The following is a 16,052-nucleotide window of genomic DNA, read 5'->3' as shown; positions in this document are numbered from 1 at the left end:
TTGAAGGCGAGGATTAAAGTATGGGCCTAGGTGAAAAGGGTTAAGGGAATCATTCAATCTTCAGTTTAGGCCTTAGGACATAGGTTCAAAATGATGTTTCAGGGTTCATGTATGATTCAGCTTATCACAGTAGGAGAACATGCAGGTGGCTTGATGAGCTAGAGTATTTGCCTGTGTGACTGCTTCTGTTTTCTTTCCTTAGTAACCTTCAATGGCAGGGTTAGTCAGTTCTTCAAGGACTAGGGAGCTTCCAGATCCTTGTCATCTGTATCTTTTACCATCAAAGACATGACCATTGTCTGGTATAGTCAAAAGGATTGCCTGGTTAGTTGGAGAATGACAACTTGTGAGTCAGGATTACCCCCCTTTTTTCCAGGAGACTGACCAATAAATACATCTGGGAGCAAACGTATAGAACTTGGATTGTAATGACGACAAGATCCCTAACAATAAATAGTGTCATCACCAAGATGCCCTTCCTTGTTTTGTCCATTCTGACCTTTGGAAGCAGTAACACTGGTAGTGTTGTGATGATAACTTTGAGGTCAAGATAAGGATATGAGCCTAGATTAGGTTAAAGGGACCAAAGATTTCAGTCTTATCAAAGTTTAGGCCAGAGGTTCAAAGGGGGTACTCATGACCACATGTGATCCAGCTAACTCACCAGAATAGAAGACTAATTAAGGATTTGGAAGTTGAGAATTTTGGTTACATTCAGAGCTAATAAAAAATCTAGTGGATGATTACAGAGTTTTTGGTCTGAGCAATTAGAAAGTTGGAATACCTTTAAGGTTATTAAGAAGTTTGGCAACCTTCTTAAAGGAGATAGGAAAGACTTCAAAGATCAGATTTGAAGTGGAAAAGATCAGGAGCTTGGTTTGAACATATTACGTTTGAAATCTCTACTAAATATCTGAGTAGAGATGTTAAATTGGCAGTTGAGTATATGAGCAGGAAGTTCAAGGGAGTAGTCCACGGTGAAGATTTAATTTTGAGAGTTATTATCACGTAAATGGTACCCAAAGAGCAGATGTCCAAGGACCAATCCCTGGCATACATGAATATAGAGAGGTGAAGGAGATGAGGAGATCCAGCGAAGGAAACAGAGAAGGCGCAGTCAGTAAAATAGGAGGAAAATCAGCCGTGTGGTGTTCTGGAAGTTAAAGTGGTAAAAGCCTTAAAAGACAGAGTGAGCAACTGAGTCAGATGCCCCTGATGGGTCAGGTGTAATGTGGACTGAGAAGTAATTTCTGGACTTACTAAAGTGGAGGTCATTAGAGAAGAGTTTTGCTAAACTGTTTTGGGCAATAGCTTGATTTCATTATTCACCTAGAAAATTTTTCAGAATTCACTTACACTCATCTTCTCCTACATGAAGAAACAAAAATTAAATCAATGGAATGCATTCAATGCTTTTATGAAATTATCCATAAATATGAAGGCATAGCAATAGAATTTTTTTATTAACTAAATACTTTGACTTCACGTAAGAATGGTCTATAAGACACAGGGAACTATTGTGTATGAGAATAAAAGATACTATAACTCTTAGAATGTGTCTACGTGATGTCCTAATTACTGGTGAAAGTATACTTAAGAAAAACCCAAGCAACAGATTGCTCTGTTTTTATGTTTCATGTCTTCATCGTGTTTATCAACCTTGTTTAGCCTATTTTTCCTGAATTTATTAACTTGGCCAGTTTTCCTGCTGTTATGCTGACGGAGCCTAAATGAATATGTGTGCACTCACATACATGCATTGACTCAGACATGCTTTTTGGAGAGTTCAGTAAGATAGCTCCTTTTTATACTAAGAAGAAGGATATTTTGAGACATTTTTACTCCTTTAATTGAACTATGGACTTTATTTCCATATAGAAAGAAGCCCTTCAAAGCAAGTCAGAGGATACATAAGTTCAGAAGGCAAATTTAGTACATTTCTGAGTGCCACAATAAAGCCTTATATACAGTCACGTGCCACATGATGACATTTTGGTCAACCACAGACCACATACACGATGGTGGTTCCATAAGGTTATAATGGCAGTACCATACAGCCTAGGTGTGTCATAGACTATACCATCTGGGCTTGTGGAGGTGCACTGTGTGATGCTCCCACAACAATGAAATCGCCTAATGACGCATATCTCAGAAAGCATCCCCATTGTTAAGTGATGCATACGCGTACTTTAAAAACTGTAAGTTATCTCTAACTCACTTTGAATGAATGTGATTAAACATGTAAGGGAAAAGCACCAACTTGTTGTAGTACTTCATCTGTCTCCCTATATCCACACACTTGCCTTCCTGTCCTTGGTGGAGCCACAGTGCTTCCCCATTGCTGCTGAGGCATAAGATGCCAAGGTACACGCTTGGAGGCTAACACGTGCACTACCCAGAAGTGCGAAGGAATTAATCTCACATGGGGAAGGTATTTGACTAATGAGGTGGGAGCTAGCAAATGAATTCTTCTCCCTCCTTCCCCAGATTGGCTGTATGGCGATCTAATAGTTTCATATGGCCTGCCATAAGAGATTGAGACATTAACTTGCCACGAAAGATTGTGGCCAATTCAGTGATAATACTCCTTTATGTTTGCTCTCCTTCCTTCTCTACCTCATTACCCTTTTCCTTATTCCTACTTCCCTAGATTTCATATAAGCTGTTGCTTCAAGCTCTATTTTTCTGAAGAACCCAGGCTAAGACACCAGGTAATTAGGGACTCTGGAATAAAGTCATAATTCCATTCAAACTTTGAACTGTGTGACTTTAGACAGGTTATTTTCCCTCTCTGTACATGTTTTTCTCCAATGATAAGATGTTGATATTGAACTAGATGTTCTTTAAGTGTCTGTCCTTTGGCTCTGAAATAATGCCAGGGTAAAGCATTGTCAGTGTGAAGGAGGTGATGGTAAAAGGCAAGGTGTTATACTGACTAATGTTGATCAGCGGATTGCTTACATTTGAATTAGAAGAATGCACTTGATATAATCAATGAGTTTGAATGTTAAAATCTCCAATAAATCTCAAGTTCCAAAAACAGTTTCAGTTCTACTTTGTGCAGAAAAAAATTGAATTAGTTTTCCCTGGCCTATAAAGATAAAGCCAAATAAATTCTTACCCTCTCTGGCACATGTGAAAATACTCCTCTATTAGCTCTATACCATAAGCTCTCCGAGAAATGGCAACTGGCTCAAAGGTAGTAGAGAAATTTGTAATGCCACTATTTGGAAAGCAAGACAGCTAACACGTGATGTCTGTAACTATTGACTCATTCCTAACATAGGAGCACATTTATTTCTACTCCTAGGCTGCAGGTGGACTGCAGTTAAGGAAAGAACTATTCACCATTTGAGGCTTGCTACTCCAAAATGATTTACACTGGGCTCCAGACTTCTATACCTGATTACGAAGCATGGACTTGGGAGTCAGACGGCCTAGATTCAAATCTTAGCTCTACCATTTACAATTGTTACCTTCGGCAAGTCACTTAACCTCTCTGTGCTTCAGTTTTCTCATCTGTAAAATAAAGATTGGAATAGTAACTTTATTGAGTTAGTGTGAGGATTGAGTGAGCTAATATAGGTAATATGCTAAAAATAGTTTTAACACATAGGAAGCACTATATAAGTGTTCACTATATTTTATAATAGCTATTGTGATGAGGGAAGATGGGCTGGAACCAAAGGAAAACTCTTGGCTAATGCCATATGAAATGTATCAAGAGACCAATATGTGGAAAGGAGTAGAGTTAGGGGGTAACAGATGACTTAACTGCAAAAAAATGCTAAGCAGGAAACACCCTCTAAATATTCCTGTTTATACAGTACATGACACAAAGCAGAAAAATAATGAAAACAGAGCTCTGCAGGATTTAGAGTTCTTTCATATATATTTTAAATATACATGTGCAATACATTAAAATATATAGAGATGTGTGAATATATATTTACATATATATATGTATATATAAAATCACAGACGGGAGACATATGCACACTCACTCACACGTCCATGCACCTACCCCAACAGGACCCATCTATATGTAAACCAGATGCAGTCCATATCAGGCCAACTTGGACACAAGTGAAAGCCCTGGCTCAGCAGCAGATTGCAAACTGCAACCGCATTTGAGTGACCCCTCAGTTTCTTCTACCAAGTGTAAGGCCATTTAGAAATACACTGAGAAGAGCTCCTCTGGGCATATGGCAGAGCCCAGGGCCCCTCTGGCAGTGCACAATTTGCCTGAGTAAGGACTGCAGGATTGAGATATCAAGGAGCTATCAAGGAGGAGGAACTTGTGTTATTTGAGGCCCTGAAACTAATAAGCAAACATCCATAGATTAACTTTAGCTTTAGGAACAATGCGCTAGTTTCAGAGAATCCTTAGATATCTGAGCTCTAAGCAAATTTCAGGCAGAAGCAGAGAGAAGTGTGTGTTGCTACTCATCGCCATCCAGCTTGACCCAGAGAACCGGGCACAGCTTTTAGGGGTAGATAAATTTAAAGTACAATCAGGCAGACTTTTAAGATAGAAGTTACTTAAAATCGAAGGGTCTGAAAGCAACATAAGAGGTTATGGGTATTGGTTTGGTTTTATAAATGTTCCAAGAAGCCTAACCTTATCTATGGCACCATTTGCAGCAATATAATTAACATTATTAATAATCATCATAACATATTTATATATACAAAAATAGAGCAAAGCAATTTTAGAAGAGGAGGCGTAAGTGAAGGTGTAAGGCTGTGAGCAGCCCAAATGTCAGTACACTTCAGGAAGATTCAGAACCAACAAAGACCAAGTGGCACATATTTTTGTAATATGTATCCAACAAAGGGACACGGATGTCCCTTTCTTCCCCCTGTGTAAGACTATACACTTCTCCCCACCTCTCCACCCTGAAGCACACATCCATGCACACTTTAAAAGAGAGGATATATAAAGTTAGAGTCTGGAAATCTTTAAGTTGGAGCACCTTGATTTCAAGCAAGTGCCCTCAATCTCTGAATTCCTTACTGAACTTCAGGTTCACTTACAGAGGGAAACTACAATTCTTGTGTCTTTTAGCAGCAGTCTTTAGGAGCCTGCCATCATCACTGCAGCTTTTTCCTATTGAAGGAGGTTCACAGCCCGGTCTCTCTCTATTTTTTAAAAGAGAAGTCAGTTCTCTGAATTATACATCTTTCATCTCAGTTTTTCACTGTTGCTGAATGGTCGTTTCTCAGGCAGCTGCCATTGCAGACAAAAAGCCAGGAGTGAGCACAGTGCGTGCAGCAAAGAGTAGATGCAATGGCGAAGATACAGCTTGGTTAGGGCTTGTTTAAGCTTTTCTTTTCCACACTTGAGCTTCTACAAAGTGACAGAGCCAAAGATGATGTCTACTGGGGGCAGCCTTAACACGTGATAGTTAATTAGCTACCCACCATGCACTGCAGAAAGACCACCGCACTGACTTGGCATATGGTTTCTGAAAACTAATCAGATGGGAATGGCTTTCTGCCATTGGTAACAGAGTCTTAGGAAAAAGTCCCATGACTCAACATGCTGCGGGGGAGAGAATACTGAACGAGTAGTCAGAAGGCCTGTATTCCAGTCCCGACTCTGCTAGTAACTCAGTGTGTGGTCTTGGGCAAGTCCCTTGCTATCTTCAGGCCTCAGTTTTCCCATCTGTAAAATATGGGCATTGAACTCGATTAACAGTTAGGAATCCTTCCAGCTCTAAAGTTTTATCACTTTTTAGGTCCATTATTAAGGCCTGAGCCACGCAGTCTCAGGGCATTTAGCTTCTAATGGAGACCATACCTCTGTAATACCCTTTGCTTTGTTCATTGGGCTATAAAGCACGTCTGCCTTTGGCACTTGGGTCAGACATACAAAGTTATGAGCAGCCTGATTTACTAACCCACTCAGCCTGCGCGTCTGATCTCTCAGTTCTATAAGCTGGTCATTGGGAAAGGGAGAAAAACTCCAACTCATTAAACCTGGAAATGTAAGATAACTTTGCCTCACATGCTCACAAACAGGTGAGTGGTTGTGAGTGCACACACACTGGGATACACACTATTGCTACTGATCACTTCACTATGGTAATCCATTTCCCTTAATAAAACTTAGTAAATAGTATAGCATAGCAAAGTCTGGCGTCGACGGAAACACCTATGGAAAAACAGCACTTTTGGACACGTTAGAGAGAGAGAGACAGGTACAGGTGGACAGAGGCAAATACAGTTCAAGGGAGACGGAAATACAGGGACAGAAAGGATCAGTCTGAGAGGGAGGGAAGGGAGGAGTAGAAAGAAGGAAGAGAGAAAAGAGAGAGGAAAGGTAAAAGCAGAGAAGATGAGAGTTAAGGGGGAAGGAACGCAGAGCAGGATAATGAAAGGAGGAGAGAGGGAGACAAAGAGCAAGAGGAATAATGAGGAGGAGGAGAGGAAACAAGGAGAAGGGGTCCTATTCCCTGGAAGGATGAATGCTGTTCCGCACATACCTGTGCAAACCATCTTAGGAGAGAGCTTCCACAGGCACCGTGAAAAGCACAGTGACAATCAGAGCCCGCACTGAGAGATATTCCATCGGGAAGCCCCTAAACCTCCACACTGCTGCCTCTGTCTGTCCTCAGTGTCCAGATCTCATGCCCATAAGTCACCTGAATGACAGCCATAAGGGCTGAGCTGGCAGGGCGTAAAAAGGATGAAGAGGAGTGGGACGGATACTGTGAGAAAGAACAAGGCATCCTGCACCAGGATGTACTTGGCCATTCCCCTGACACTGTAGGAACAAAAGAGCTGAGGTCCTAACTTTGGCTAGTTTATTCGTCCTCTCCCGTCTCCAAAGATGAGGCCTATGCTTTATTGATGGGGGCTAGAAGGAGAAAGCTCTGGATCCATCTCGTGGGAAGGTCATACTGACTTTTCCTGGGCCTTGGGGAAGGGTGAACTACCAGAAGAGATTTTTCTGCACACAGTGTTGGTGTGCCTCTTACAGCGGCAGCCTGGTCGCCGGAGGCTATCATAGCCCTGCTGGCACAGATGAAAGCATCCACGGGTAGGCAGGTAGCAGCACAGGCAGGGTAGAAAGAGGGAGATGAGGCTCATGGCTGCCCAGCGGACGAAGCAAGAGCTAGGCCCACAGGAGCAGGGCTCATCAGCACAGTTGTCTTCATCATCAGTGGAGCAGTGGTAGAAGAGGCCCTTGACACAGCAGAGACAAGTGCCGTAATCGAGGAGGCTCTCAGCAGAGCAAAGGCAACGCTGGTTGCACAGCCAGCAGGAGGGGAGAGGGCGAGCTGCTGTGCAGGGGACACACTTGCAGCGCCCACACTCCTCACAGATGAAGAGGTGCTCACCGGGGTGCCCTGCAGATTGCTCAGCTTCTCCCTTCAGAGCACCATCAGCCTTTGAGTAGGCCCCTGCTCCAGGCTGGGTTTGGATGATGGACTGGCCTGAAGGTGAGGGTGTAATGCTAGCCAAGAGCCTTTGATCAGAGGCAGTGGTGCTATGGGACATTGAGCTGGCAAGGCTAGATTGGCTCAGATGCTGAGGCAATGGCTGCAATTGATGGCACTGGCTGAGACTGCGGGGCAGAGCAGTAGGCATGGTAGCCAGAGACCAATCAGATTTGTGGGTTTGCACAATAAGGGAAGGGCTGGAGAGGGCCTGTTTACAGGGGGCTGGAGGCCGTTCCACATAATCATTGCTAGCATGAGTAGAGCGCAGCTGTTCAATAGGCAGAATTTGTTGGAAATCATCTGTCACTGCAGCATCCATTTTGCCTGGAATTTTGAGCTCTGAGTGGTTTGGGGTCAGGGTGGCACTTATGGTGATAAAGAGGAGCCCTTGTAGTTACATGGATCTCAGGGCACATCAGAAAATCCTAGGAGAGAAGGAATAGAAATAATAAATAAGAACACACAGACATAAGTACTTCACAAGGGAACAACAAAGCTCAGGCCCTGTCGCCACCACTACCTTCAACTACTGTCTTCACACTACACCTTTATTTTGTAATTCACCTCACCTGCTTCTTTACAGGCAAGTCTGGTCATCTCATCCAGACTGTAAAGCAGTTTGGGAATGAAGATCAGATCATTGATTCTTTTTGTATTCTATCATATGATTATGTTCACAGGAGCAGCTAGCTCATTCAGGTGTTTTCTAGCAGAGAAACGTGTAAGCCTTGAGCATCAGAATTCTAATAAAAATGAAACCGAATATTAAATACAAAGGCCTCTTCGTGAAGCAATGCCAAGGCAAAAGAGAAAGTCTCAAAAGTCTCCCATGAGAAGTATATACATACATATATATGTGTGTATATATATATATATATATATATATTTTTTTTTTTTTGAAATCCATCAGATGGGATGCATTGCTTGAATGAATAATAGAAATGAACAAGTGAGAGAGGATAGTGCTTGATTAGGTTTCCATAAGCAAGCAAACACAACTCTGAAATGGATCCAAAGCGTGATAACAGGAAAAATAAGGACGCAGTTCATAAAGGACTCGGGGGCTAATAATATGACCAGACTCAGTTCACTTTTGAGGCTATATCTCCATGTAAACCTGATTAGCTGAATTTACATCTGTTCCTTTTTTGAAAAGAAGATTTAATTTGGTTAAAAATAACTTTTTGGGCACATCACATCAAAGAACCAGTCTGACAAAAATTTCACTTTTTAGCTAGTTGTTTTGGTTTTAAATAAATGCAGCACAAAAGAATGCAGATAAACACTATGGAGACCCTAAGACTAGAATATCTATGTTACCATTGTCAAATCACTTGCTTTCTTTGGGCCTCAGTTTCACTATCTAACCACAGGGGTGGACTAGGTGATCTCAAAGGTTTGCATTCCTAAAACCACACAATTTGACAAAAGAATTCTTTTCATCCACACCTTCTACATCTTCAAGTCCTTGAGGGTAAGTTGAGCAATGTGCTCTTTTTGGGGAGGGGCTTTCAAAAGCAAAATTCATATCTCCTTCATTTACTTGCAATGAAATGTCCCTGCAACCTCCCACCTCTACCTTTGCTTTATCTTTATAGATTTATAGTCTCAGCGATGGAAAGGAACTGGTAGTTTTCATTTGGACACCCAAACAAACAAGGACACATTGTTCAGCTGGCTTGGAGGGTATATGGATGTAGGAGCTTTGGTGTGGGAAGAGTCTTTTAACAAATTTATAAGAACTAGATTTATGAAAACAAGCAAAAAAAGAAATAAATTTATATCCTATTGATTAGCTAAAGAATGTGTGGAGCCCTTCAAGTCCTTTACACTGTAAAAACTATAATATACATTTTGGATACAGTTTAGACTCATTAATTTCCCAAAGAAAAACTACATTCAAAACATATTAGAAATTGCAAGAAGCAATGATTCAAAGGAAGGTGTGCAAAGGTACTTCAAAAAGTTCCTGGAAAAGTTCGTGTTTTCTTTCAATTCTATTTTCCCATGAGCTTTTTGAAGTACCCTTGTACAAGTTCTCAAAGTTGCAGGAGATAATCATGTGAGATTCCAAAGACAGGATTCCAAGCATGTCACCAGGTACCTCAGGGACATGCCCAGAAGACTGACAGCTAAGCTTGGAGGAATCTAGGTCTTAATACAAATGACTGAGAACCAATAATGAGAACCATGTTCAAAGGCAACCCTGTCTGGGGAGAAGGATACACGGTGTATAGGTGGAGAAGGTGTATTTGAATATTGATTAGGTTGCTGTAAGACTGAGGACTTGAGATGCTTGATTGGGTGATTAAAGGAAGCTGTGGGCATTAGTCTGGGATGACAGGGTACTGTCATGCTTACAGGCAAGGGGATTGACAGGATGAATTCAAAAGGTTTCTTCGTGCTCTGTAGATCTTTTAGTAGAATGGATTCTGGGATCCAGTGTGGAATATCTGCAATATAGTGGGCAGTAGGACCTGGGCAAAATCTGGGTGTTGAGTAGGATTTTTAAAAGGACTGAATGACAGTAAGTTGTTTGCCATTCTGGACATGCTGAATCCAATCTGGGAAACAGGATGAACTGAAACAGATACTGTAGAGGAAAGTAAGAGGGGAAAAATATGTTGAGAAATGAATAAGCAAGAGACTGCAACAGCGTGTAGACTAGATGAAAAACTACCACTGCATGCGTGCTTATAATTCAGAAATCCACCCATTAAAGAGGCATTGATTGTAAGCAGCAACAGTTAAGAAACTGACTGTGCTGTTGGTCAACTCCATATTCTATTAAACGAGAGAGAATGTACATATCATATATTATTAAATAGGAGCCAAGGTGATTACAAGTCTTGGCTGCACATTGATGAGATCTAGTGATTTTTGTCACGTAGTGCCTCTGCAGCAATGAATGATGCATTGTAAGCCCACTCCCATCTCGGTCTCCCTGGCCAGGTGCTCATAGCTTTCTCAACAGTTTTCCTGTAGCCCTGAAGTTTGCTCTGTTCAACCTAAATAGAAACTTCTTTTCTTACACCAATTTAGGGACTAGAAAGCTAAGTCCATTCAAAAAATGCTAATGTTTGTTAATTAAAGAAAATGTATTTTCTTCTTGGAACCTAAAATCTGCTATGTTGAGACTAAAGTTGAAAACTTTCCTATCTAAAGCCCTTCTGTGCTAACACCTTAAGGCAGTTCTGACTTCTCTGACATACCTTTTCTGATACAATGTGACTCAATGTTGATTTCAAAGAAGGGAGAAGAGGAGAGCCTGGCTCCTTTTTCTCCTACTCCCACGGGTTCAATGCTGTTTTGTACCTTACTGTGTAACCGCTCTGAGGTGTGTTGCTTTTTTTCTGTGCTCTGCTGTTATATACACTCGTTCTCAGAATAACTGAAAGTAAACATGGGGAATTTCTGCTATGGCTTTATATGTTTTCTTAGTTCTACTGTTCCAAAGTCTGCTCTCTAAAAATCCCTCTCTGTGCAAAAGCATTTGCATCTCTATCAAAGCACTCCCCCCTTACAAATACCAAGTTGTATATAGTTTACATTACTAACCTCTCTGCCACTGGCTGGGCCTCCCTCCTACCGCATATATCTTGCTGGAGCTGCCAGGTTCTCACCACATTTAACTCTTAACTTGTCACTTTGCTACCCTGGTCCTATTCATTATTTTAATGCTTTCATTAAGACTTATAGACGTTTATTTAAAACCAGGGAGTCTTGCAGTTTTAAGACCTTGTATTATTAAAGATATAGGTGTTTTAGTGATGAGAGATAACATGGAAAATTTGTAATACCAAGGGAATTTGCATACTTCTAATCCTGAGGAAAATGCTAGTTCTTCATTTAAGAAGTAGAAATCTTTCTTTAAACCCCCAAACCTTTACTGAGACACAAAAAACTTAACTTCTAGTCCTAAAACCAGCTCTACTTTGCTGTGTGACTGTGGGCAAGTGACCTCTGTTCCGGGCCTCAGTTTCTTCATCTGCACAATGAGGGGGTATGAAAGGCTGGTTTCAGAAGCCCTCTCTTGTCCTGATGCTTTGAATTTTATTCTGGGTTTGTTGGTTACATTTCTCTTCAAGAGTTTCATGAAGAACAAGTTTCTTTTCCTTTAGGTTTTTTACTTCCTCAGTACTCAACCCCTGAACTCTGAATAAACATCTCCAAATCCAAGTCACTGAGATCACTATCTAGACACATTTCACAGCTAGAGAGACCTAAAAATAGAACACAAAGAAACAAAAGGTATAGAATGTTGCATAAAGTCTTAGCACATGTTTGTTTAGAGGCAAAGAGAACAAGAGTAATACTTCATATGGACAAACTGCTAGCCTGTGCCTTATTTGTATTTATGTATGCAGCTGACTTGTTGGGAACATGATTTAATACCTGGTATATCCGAATTCATGAGATAGCACATCATGTTACAGTGAGGTTTTATTGTGCCCAGAAAAACAATAGTTTGCATTTCAAAATAGGTCTTCTGTTTAAGCGTTCAAGGCCTGTTTTCTGTTAACTCGGTTTGTGGTATGCAGAGGTGAGTGATAATTATAATTGGATGCCTGGAAGGGAGTGTGCAGTAAACCATTGCTCTAGGTCCTGTCACATGCCTATTGGCTAAGTAGACGTGCTTACAGGCTCTCACTTTTGACAAAATTTCCATATGCCACCTAGAGACATGTGCACACGTCCCCAGGCATGGATTCAGAGATTTCTAAATCGTTGTTCTGACTCAGTGTTAAGTGGGGGTTATGCCGTGTCAGCTTACGCCATTTCTACACAAGGCAAGGTGATATGATGAAATCTGAACGATGCACAGCCCAGACTTGTGAGCCAATAGCAGAGCAGCCCCACGCTGACAGGATGCCTGCCGGGCAGCCAGACTGGCCTCGGCACGGGCTCTCCCTACGTCCTCAGCTTGGGTGGTTAGGCGGCGCTAGGAGGGCTTAGGCAAGCACCAAAATGCATTCAAAGGTCAACAGGCTAGAAATTAAATTGACATTTGGCTACAAAAGGATTATTTCGAAGTTCTATTTTGATTTATAAATTTACAACACGGATAGTTTCCTGCAAGAGCTGATTCATTTAAATTTCAGTTAAAGGGTTTTCACGTTATTTCACCCAGGCGCTTGCGCGCGCGCACAGAGCCCAGGATGGCTGGAATGAATGGCAATCTGTGCGTCGCATAGACGGAATCCTGCGGGCTTTAAGAGCTGATCTCTACGGCTTACCTTGAGGAAAGGGTTTATCCATGCTGGGAAAAGCAGAACTCATGTCCCATCTGGCTCACAGGACCTCTTCTCCTGAGTCTTTAGGTTTCTCCGCCTCTCTTCGGAAAGTCTGAATGAAAACTCCTTCACGGGCAGTGGAGCCAGAAACAGAGAGAGTTCTGTCTTGGTCTTTCCGACACCGCAGAGAAAACAGAAAGAAAAAAAACAAACAAACAACAACAACAAAAAACCCAAACACCCCACAAAACAAAACAAGCAAAACAAAACCAAACAACACAAAAACACAAAAGAACGGGAGGAGGGGGAAGTCAGACCTGTAGTGGCAGATACTTTGCACAGATTTTACAGGCAGATCTAAGTCTTGATGCACGTATTCCCCAAAGAAAGCTCAGCAGGGTAAGTTGTCCTCCGCCTCCTCCCCTCCTCCCCTCCTCCCCTCTCCCCTCCTCCTCCAGTGTTTTCCTTCCCCTCCCCTCGCCCCTCCCTTCCCCTCCCCTTCCTCCTCCTTCACCTCCTCCCGCTTCTTCTCCTTTGCCTCCGCCTCCTCCAATATGACAGATGAACCGAAGCAGCACCAAGTGCAGCTGCAGACACAGGGTGTCTGGACGGAGCGACGGCTGCCGCTAGCGTGTGATCATTGACACAGCTCAGGGCGCGCGGATATGTCATCTGCAGGGGAGGGGACGACTTCCACACACTGCAAGCTGTTCTGTGAATGAGTTACACGGGACGATGGGAAGGACGGGATGGATCGCTCCCTGTTAAAACTGTTCTCTCTTCCCCTCTCTGTGTCGTTCGCTTTCCCGGAGCTGTAGCTCTTAATGCTGGGCTAAGTGGCGTCATTGAATCGACCCATTAGAACGCCCCATAGGAATCTCTGTATCCGGTCCCTGGGCAACGACTGAAACAAAATTTAAAGGGGAATAGGGGCACGGTGGAGAGGAACGATATTAAGGGGGCCTCATTCAAATATCTCTGCCAGTCACAGTCCTACCCAGCCACTCAGCCCTTGCTGAGCCATGGCAGCTTCAGTCAGATAAAGCCACACAGCTTCTCCTTTGTTTAAGGGCTTCTCCTGCCTCTTTTCCTCATTCATTTCCACTTTTTTCATCACTAATAATGATTGTCCATGTGTCACGCACTGGGAAACCATCACTCAACCTACTTTCCCTTTCTGCCTTTATTATGTCCTACAGCCAACAACAAACATTTATTAAGTCCCTTTCTTTGTGCTAAGTGTTGTGAATTCAGTAAGGAAAACAGACAAGATTCCTGCCTTCATGGAGCCTCCTCGGCACTGCCAGTCTTCTGAAAAAAGCAGCCTTGGACATTTTCGCTTAAATTGAAGGACAGAGCTTTCTGTAAATGATCCTAAGTGCACTATTTAATAGAAAGGGGTCTTCCTAATGGGCATGCAAACAGAAGCACTTGGACGAAAGCAAGCCTCATATTTAAAATGAAGGATATCTGATTTCAAGTCCCACTTCAATGGACAAGTCGTAGGAGTTTGACCATCAACATTCTTAGGATGCTTTGGTTACCCCATCTATAAAATTGAGATGGTAATGGTGACAGTTCAGAGTAAAACAAACTTGTGAGTCAGGAAACTGAGATTCTTAATCTTACTCAACTCCTTGAGTGACCTTTGCAATTTACGTTCTCTCTAGAGCCTCAATTTCCACATTAACATGGGGAGATCTGATTAGATAACCACTTAAGTCCCTTCTAGCTCTGACATTCTATTATTTACACCTTCTCAGGGGTGTTAAGACAAAAAAAGCTTCAGATTAAAATAAATGTATGGTTGTGTAGGTCTGCACGCACCTGTGTGTGTGTGTGTGTGTGTGTGTGTGTGTGTGTGTGTGTGTGTGTGTGTGTGTGTTGAAGGTGCTTCAAACTGTTCCATTAGTGAGTATATACGTATGTGTACACATGAGTGTGTGTTTACATTGCTAAACAAATGCAGATCTTTTTTCTCAATCAGGATTTCCAGTCAACATATTTTTCTGTGTAAATTCTTTGCTTTTATGGCTCAGACTTCTTTCTTACTCTGAACATTGACCTGGACTTATCAAGATCACAAACACCATTAAAGCTAACCTGTAGTTTCATCTGCAAAAGAGGATAGATGAACCGATGTGCATTTTTTTCACTTATTTATTCAACAAATATTAGTTGCACATCAACTATGTGCTACTGTACTAGATTCAGGTCAAATGGATCAGGGTTCAAATTTTTGCTCCTCAACTTATGAGCTGTCTGATTTTGAGCAACTCAGTTCACCTCTCTGAGGCTGTTTCTTCATCTTTAAAATGGAAGTAACAATAGTACCTACATCACAGGATTGTGCTATCCTGCTATAGATTGAACAAGTTCTTGCTTTTAAAAGGTTTATTATGTGTCTGGCATATAGCAAGCAATCGAAGAATAGTCACTATAAATATTAAGAAATTGCTGTTGCCCTAATGTGGCCCATAGAAAAGGCAACAGATGATTTAAATTTGAAGTCCTTTTGTTTTTTTAAAGCTGAGCCTTGAATTTGAACATCTGGGTTGCCTACTTCCTTTCCCTTCTTTACTCTTTGGGCCTATATTAAGGTAACAATGAAAACAACTGAGATTATTCAAACTTCTCACCTCTTAGGATGATATCCATGACAAAAAACAATTATGTTGATGATTGCCACTCACTATCTAAGAGCTCATTATCCAACAGCTAAATTTCTTATCCTCCTGGAGTTGACATTCAAGTGGGAGACACGTTTACTCTGTGCCAGATACTGTTCTAAGCATTTTATATGTTTTAACCTGTTTAATTCTCATGACAGCCTTATGAGGTATATTTATAAATTGTACTGATTTTACAAATAAGAAAACAAGGTCGAAAGAGAAGTTTGTCCAAGGTTACACAGCTGGTGAGTTGCAGACGTGGGAGTTACAGATATGGGATTTAACCCAGGCAGACTCACTCCAGTGCTTGCACTCTTAATCACTACACCTGCAAATCTCTTCAAGGATTTTTGCTCTGACTCTTCTAAACTATTTGGTATCTGCTATGGTCTGAATGTGTGTCCCCAAAATTCGTACGTTGAAACCTAATCACCATTGTGATGGTATTAGGAGGTGGGACCTTTGGTAGGTCATCGAATTAGATGAGGTCATAAGGGTAGAGCCCTCATGATGGGATTAGTGCCCTTATGAAAGCCAGAGTGCTGCCTTGTCTCTTCCACAGTGTGAGGATGCAGCAAGAAGGTGCCATCTGTGAGGAAGTGGGACCTCCCCAGATACAGCCAGTGCCTTGATCTGGGACTCGCCAGCTTCCAGAACTGTGAGAAACAAATGTTTGCTGTTGATAAGTTTCCCGGTAT

At 41.9% G+C, this 16,052-nt stretch overlaps 1 protein-coding gene across 1 annotated transcript; it reads right to left on the bottom strand.

The window, feature by feature from the left end:
• Positions 1-6,900: 6,900 nt before the first annotated feature.
• Positions 6,901-7,767, bottom strand: SPRY3 (sprouty RTK signaling antagonist 3). Its single transcript, XM_063083061.1, has one exon. It carries the CDS (start codon positions 7,765-7,767, stop codon positions 6,901-6,903), a length of 867 nt encoding a protein of 288 aa, XP_062939131.1.
• Between the last annotated feature and the right edge of the window lie 8,285 nt (positions 7,768-16,052).

This window comes from Cynocephalus volans, chromosome X (genome assembly GCF_027409185.1).
Source record: "Cynocephalus volans isolate mCynVol1 chromosome X, mCynVol1.pri, whole genome shotgun sequence".
Classification (NCBI taxonomy): Eukaryota; Metazoa; Chordata; class Mammalia; order Dermoptera; family Cynocephalidae; genus Cynocephalus; species Cynocephalus volans.
Note: the sequence above shows the minus strand (reverse complement) of the source record. Positions and strands in the feature narration are given on the sequence as shown.

Excerpts from the sequence above, each read along its gene's own strand:
- SPRY3 (XM_063083061.1), bottom strand. The coding sequence starts at position 7,767 with ATGGATGCTGCAGTGACAGATGATTTCCAACAAATTCTGCCTATTGAA.